Here is a 6,896-nt window from a genome sequence, read left to right on the forward strand (position 1 = left end):
CTCCTGAATGGCCTGTAGAACCTCAGGATTCAGAAGTACTGCCCTTTAACTGACTTGGCTCAGCTTCACAGCTTGTAGTTGCTCTTCATTTTTTGAAAAACTATAGCAAAGAATACCATCACATTTCTTCTATTCATTTATAGGTGTATTTGTTTAACATACACAGGTTATATCTAGTTGTTAGGGGTGTTCCTTATATTTGTTCCTTTGCCTTCAATTATAGTCTTTCCTGTTGCTGGCTAACAATATGACTGTATGAATAGGAATTACAAGAAGGTCAGGACAAAAACATAACAGTTTAAGAAAAAATCCAGAAAGCAAATAAGACTTACTGTTAGCATATCATCACATTTCATGTCTGGCATATCACCATCTTCACTCTTGTTGTAGAACTTGCGGAAAAAATTGAATGCCACTACTGTATACAAGTATACTACTACTGCCAGTAATCCCACTGTTAGGACAAGCTGGAAGACAAAATTATGGAGTGGATATAACAGCAACATGAAATTATGCCATACAATTTTCTTTGCAAAAAGAGAAGGAAAGTAACAATAACCTATATGTACTAGCAGAAGGAAAACTATCTTTACTTTTTCTCTGTCTCTTTGCATATCTTTGTAATATTTGGTAATATATCTGCATATTTTCATGCAAAGATTGTGCATTTCACCTGTTTTATTTTGAATATGCTTCAGAAACACGACACAGACAAATCTTGCAAAATCTAGTGGATACATACACTATCAATCCATTAGAATCATAGAAAACCCACACAATCAGACAAAAATATCTGAAAGTTTACTACGTCATAGAAATAGTACTACTATTTAATATCACCCATTATATAATTCCAATATAATATTTCTAGTAATTTAATACCAAAACAATTTTGTTTACATCTATAAAATCACATATAAAACAAACTGTTCCTAATGTTTTAACATCTACCTCAGAGAAGCAGCAACAAACACCCACTGCTCAACTGCAGCACCATTAAAATTTTGCCTTGAGCTTTATGGAAAGCAGCTGGAAGTGAACTGCAATATCCTGCAAATTGACATTTCACTTAGCTGCCAGACCTAAAAAGTTCCTTGTCATAAATTATGCCCCCTTACTTCACAGATAATCTGCTAAAACTTCAGGACTATTTTTAAAAGGTAGAATACTTCACTTTTTTTCACATGCAGACTGATTTTTTTGCTTTTTTGTTCCTTTAAGAAATCAGAATTAAGAATGTAAGAAAATCTGTTCTTTGAAGGGTAAAGAATGCAGTATGTTGATTTCTGTAACTTTTCATGACACATTTTTTGTTCCACAAATGAAACTTAAGTTTGCCACAAATTAAAACAAATAACAGTTTGTCAAGGTGAGTTCATATGTAAGAGTCTTTTATGTGTCATGTGCTTCACTAGCCATTTTGATTTTCAGATTGTACAGCTTCTTTAAGAAAAGATTACTTATCATCAAAGAGTTGAGTTTCTCAAACTAACAGAAAGAGTAACTGGGCCTCAACTGGACCTTTCTGTGGATGCATCTTGAAAACATTTCAAACAGCAACTTTGTGACACAGTTGCTCACAACAGCTAGAGACTGTCATACATCCTAGTCCCATTTTCTTACACTTATAAATCTCATTGGCTATTTTCCCCACTGACCAAAGTTCTACACTTCATGATGAAAGAACAAATCTGTTAATTCAGCTGCTCTGCGGATTGACAAGTCATGAAGTGATCTTTCTTGTGTACTCCTTAAGTAAAAAAGCTGAAGAGAGATGACAGTTGATACCTGTTTGCCATTGTGAGTCACTGATGACAGGATAGTTCGTAAAGTCTTGAATCCCATTGCAATGTCAAGGAGATGAGCAGCAAAGAAAAAATTGTTGTAATGGCCAAGGACTGACATGGTCATGTACCACGCTAGGTAAAGGAAAGACTAACAGAAAAAAGTTCATCACAAAATAAAACTCGTGGCTATTATCTTTAACTTAATTCAAAACACTGAGGAATGATAGAAATTGCTTGAATGGGCTTTTCTTTAAATAGAAAACAATTTATTTTTTTTTACATAGAATTTGCTAGACATCTTTGATAATTTTCTCTTTGTGCAAAAATATTGAATCAGCAAATACAGAGTTCGCAAGGCATGGTAAAAATTGACATATTCAAAATCTGAATTTGTAAAAACTAATTTTGAAATTGCTAAACCCTCATCTGTTAATGTTTTTAATGTAAAAAGTTTTTCTGATTTAAATGAATTTTTGTTTATGAATTTCTAAATCATTACATTAAAATATTAAAGCCCGAATGTGGTTAATGACAAATGAAAGGACTCTGCAAGCAATAAAAGGAATTGTATAATTAATTCAAACTACTAAAACTACTACTTAAACATGTAAGTGTTATTTAAGTAGTCTACTAACTATTACTACAAATGTTAATTTCATCTTTTCCTCTATCATTTAATTTTTATTGGACTTAAAGACAAGTACATATTTATAAGAGAAGTTACAGTCCCTCCCTTAGAAAAAAACCTAATCCTGAACAAACTCTAACTCTTTACAGATGATGCTGTCTGGAGACCTGGACACTTATCGTTCCACTCTTCCTGACTAAAGTCACTTTATACCTTATTTCTCTGGCAGTCCTAGTTCCAAAATCATTTGTTCCCCCACCATTTTTTCCACCAGTAAAATAAACTGAGTTAGGCAAGTTATAATTGTAAGACTCTTAATAATCATTTGATGAGTGACTTCCTAAACTGCAAAGTATTTTAACAGTCAGGCTTGTTTATCAATCTTTTTTTTCTGGTTTTTAAAGACTCATTTTTTCAAATTATTAAAATCAGCAGCCTCATTCTGTATCACATCCTACTACCAGTTTCAGTGACACAAATTTTAGCAGTTCCACATACATTAACTATACCGATCTGGCTGTGCTCCAGGAGTATTCAAGTGTTCATGAAGTTTATGAACAATATGAAAAATGGCAATTAGAATTTATATAGTCAGTTTTCTAATTCTATGGCGCAGCACTTGCTTACTGCTCCTGATTAAAGCATATCAGAAAGGGGGCGGGAACTGACTGAGGTTCTATAGACTAATACCTATGTAACTGGGAAAAGATGTCGGCAATGCCTTTTTAAGTTTCCAAGATTTTCTTCATCTATGTAGTAAATAAATTATAATCCAGAGTATTTCACACCTCCCTTTGAAGCACTTCTGGTTAACAAGTGTATATTGCTTTTTAGCAGGTGAATATATACATATATTTATGTGTGTGTGTATATATATATATATACTGATAAACTTACATTATCAGTGAAAACAACTCCTAATTTCCACATCTGATACTTAACATCAATGGAATTTAGCCTGTAAAAATAAAAAAATAAATTGCATTTTATATCAAAACAGAATAGGAAAATATGCAACACAATCTGTAGGAAGTGTATCGCCACATAAACACAGGAGACAACAGCTGATCTACTTCTCCAAAAGCTGAAATACATCACAACCTTGCTCTAATTCACACTTTAACTCTGGAATGGACCTGTCCAAAAAAAAAAAAAAGCAGAAAAACAAATTAATAAATAGTGGTTTGGATTCATCAGACCTAATGCTGATCAATGTCTACAATGTTATCACAGACATACAAATGAAATCAACCATCTCTATAATGCATGGAGAAAAAGAGATATGTTGTTGTGTTTTTTTTTAAATGCTACCCATCTAAGCCTGAAGTAGCTGTCAAAAAAGGTCAGAGAATTTGCACCCCAAAATGCCAATTCTTTACCACTAGTTACGATAGCATACCTTGGGTGACACAATTAGATGACGTTAAAGACAAAGCAAGGTGAAATGAATCTCAGCGCTCATGTGCTTTGTTTTTCCACTGATATCAGGAATAAATGGGAATGAAAGAAATGTGTATTAAAAGCTTTTGCAGAAAAGGACCTGGGGTTCTTGGTGGGCTGCAAGTTGAGCATTAGCCAGCAGCGCACCCTCACTGCAAAGCAGGCGAACAGTACCCTGCGCTCCATGAGGAGGAGCACTGCCAGGAGGTCGAGGGAGGTGATCCTTCCCCTCGAACTCAGCACTGGTAAGGCCACCCCTGGGGTGCTGGGTCCAGCTCTGGGCTCCCAGTTTCTTCCACAGTTTTTGTTGCTTTGTTATATTAGCCAGTTAGCCTCTTCTATTCTCCTCTCTCCAACAAACTTTTATGTTGTACAGACTGATATTGTAAACTATTCTCTCCAAATTTTTCCCTTGTATTTCTTTAATTAATACTTTTACGTATTAATTCTCCTCTTACTCTATCAACACAAATAAATGTCTCAACTTTAGGCTCCATTTTTTGACCTAGAATTAAACCCATTAATTTGCTTGAAGCATTTTTTTTTCCTCTATAGAGAAGTGATACAACTAAGTTACCAAACAGGATGTTTACCATTTTTGTTTGTAACTGTATCTTGTCGTCTCTAGTTTTTGACTTTTTCTTTTTAGAAAGGTTTGGATCATCGTATTATACTGACACAAAAAAATTCTAAGCCTGGATCACAATTCAGGAACAAATATAAATAATAGCATGAAAAATGTCATCTGTCCTGCTTTTACCCTTAAAATGTCAGTGAATTCCTAAAAGAGCTGCTGACAAGGACTAAACAAGTTGAAATAACGCTGGCAGATGTCATACACCTGCCACATACAAAAGCACATAGTACTTCTGTGCCAAATGTTTATATGGAATTGTCTGAGCCCTTAGATGGAATACCAAGACTTAAAACTTGGTCTATAGAGGTCTGATTTCCAAAATTCATACTTTTATAACCAGAGCCACTAACCACATAAAAGTAATAGTTTTATTTGAATATTACACTCCCAAGGAATACTTTGCCATAAAAATACCAAACTCCTACTTGTATGCAACAGTATTTACTCTTTAATACAACCAAAAATTAACACCATTTTTACACATAAAACCAAAAGGCAAAAGACTCAAGTTGAACGTTCTGTATAACAGTATAAACACTACATAGATATAAGTGGAGCTACTATAATTGAAAAACAGCATTAAATCAAACTTAGATCCAGACATCTACTCCAAATAGTCTACAGCCTATTTTAATTAAGAATTCATTTGTCCTTCTGAAGTGTATTAGTCTACTTGAACAAAAAGGGAAAAGCAGACGAAATGTAGTAGAAGTTCTCTGATTTATGAAGGATTTGACCCTTGCTCTCAAATTTACATATGGCAGATCTTTCATACATACATTTTATTTCCATGCAGAAAACATTTACATGATACAGTAACTCATTTAGGGTCAATTTTTTTACCCTTTACTCACAGTGAATTATACTTTTCTGCCTTTATTGAATTTCCATAAGACTACACATTTAGCTCAGAGCAGTTAAAAGAGCACAGTTACATTATTAATGCTCTGTAAAGACAAAAATAACATAAGCACAGAGACTACTGGTGAACTCTAGAGTCTATTATCTAGTTAGACAAGATTCAACAGACTATTATTTTCTTTCTTACCATTTTACTTATGGTTTTGGGGTTTTTTTAACCTATGCAAAGGCAACAAATTTCTAGGTTAACAAATCTAAAACTCCTCATATGGTGGCACAAAACTCTTTTAAAGAATGAGAGTTGATCACAGTTTACTAGGCATATTGATGACATGGTCAGCAACTCGTTTTGCTTCATTATTCCCTTCATGGCAGACAGCAGCTCTGTAGAAACTAAAGCCTAAGGTTTCACCCGAGTTTCTTCCGTGGTGACTCAGGCCATAGTGACTGGCTGACATTTACTGTCTGATTAGGATTGCAGGGATGATATTTGTGTAACAAACTACATACACTAGAGAAATAAAAGCTGCAAGTTTTTTTCTAACAGGCTTTCAAGTTTATAAGGATGGAAAAATGCATCTGTAACAAAATCCGCATTCATATCTTGAAATCATTAGAATCATACTAGTCTCAAAGGTCCCTACACTGCACTATGGTCCAGATACCATAGAGTACTTAAAGATAAATCTAGCATGCTGCCCTTTCACCAAAGCTAGGAGTGCTTCTTGAACAATCAAATGGCTTCTCCAACAACAGTCTAGCACAGCTAAGAGCTGCCAATACCATTTTCATCAATTTCAAGTTATAAGAAAATTTTCTAGCCCCAAATTTAAGTTATTAAAGAAATAAAAATTTATAGAAAACCCTGTCCTAGAGGGAAAAGGGGGAAAAAAAGGATCAAAAATGTTAAGAACAGTTTCTCACTGAAATATTGTTCAATAACATATTCAGGTGGTAAAATGAACCTCTTGAAATTTATTTCTGAAAATATTATTGTAGCAAGTTAATTCCTTACTTTATTCTGATCCAATACCACTCAGTGTCAGGCATATTCTTGTGACTACATTCCACCTATCCGTAACTATATTTGTCTTGCGTATGAAACACCATGGACAGGACTGCTTATGGACAGGCAGGATACTCTCTCATGAAATGGCAAAAAAACACAGCAGTAGGGGAACTCATCTCTAGTCGATTTAATGTGATGATTTTATATTTTACAAACAGCAATAGCTGTAGAGATCCTAAAAATAAAGTGAATATTGACCTATATGGAAAAAGGAACAGTTCATTTTTCTGTATCTTCATTTTTTAAAGTAAGTCTGATATGGATAGCAACGCAGTAACATGCATAATACTGCATTCCCCTGTTTATTTCTGCTCACTACCTTGATCAAGTAGCTCAAAGACTTAAAAGAATATGAGGTCATATAAAAATAAAGCTCTACAGCTGTGAATCAAAAAGTGACAGTATGGTTTCAAGTTTCCCTTGGAATATCATCAGTTAGTATTATATTGGATGGATTTCTTGGTTTGAATGAAT

The 6,896-nt window shown here is 34.1% G+C and overlaps 1 protein-coding gene across 1 annotated transcript in view; it reads right to left on the minus strand.

Annotated features, from left to right (window-relative positions):
• Positions 1 to 6,896, minus strand: part of RYR2 (ryanodine receptor 2 (cardiac)) — a 342,788-nt gene that overhangs the window by 10,058 nt on the left and 325,834 nt on the right. The window contains exons 98-100 of the mRNA XM_010562945.1: positions 3,313 to 3,373; positions 1,789 to 1,935; positions 333 to 467 (exon numbers count right to left, since the gene is read on the minus strand). Coding sequence (XP_010561247.1) covers positions 333 to 467; positions 1,789 to 1,935; positions 3,313 to 3,373 — 343 coding nt within the window. The remainder of the gene's footprint in view (positions 1 to 332; positions 468 to 1,788; positions 1,936 to 3,312; positions 3,374 to 6,896) is intronic.

Source organism: Haliaeetus leucocephalus, unplaced genomic scaffold, assembly GCF_000737465.1.
Source record: "Haliaeetus leucocephalus isolate CR32 unplaced genomic scaffold, Haliaeetus_leucocephalus-4.0 Scaffold162, whole genome shotgun sequence".
NCBI lineage: Eukaryota > Metazoa > Chordata > Aves > Accipitriformes > Accipitridae > Haliaeetus > Haliaeetus leucocephalus.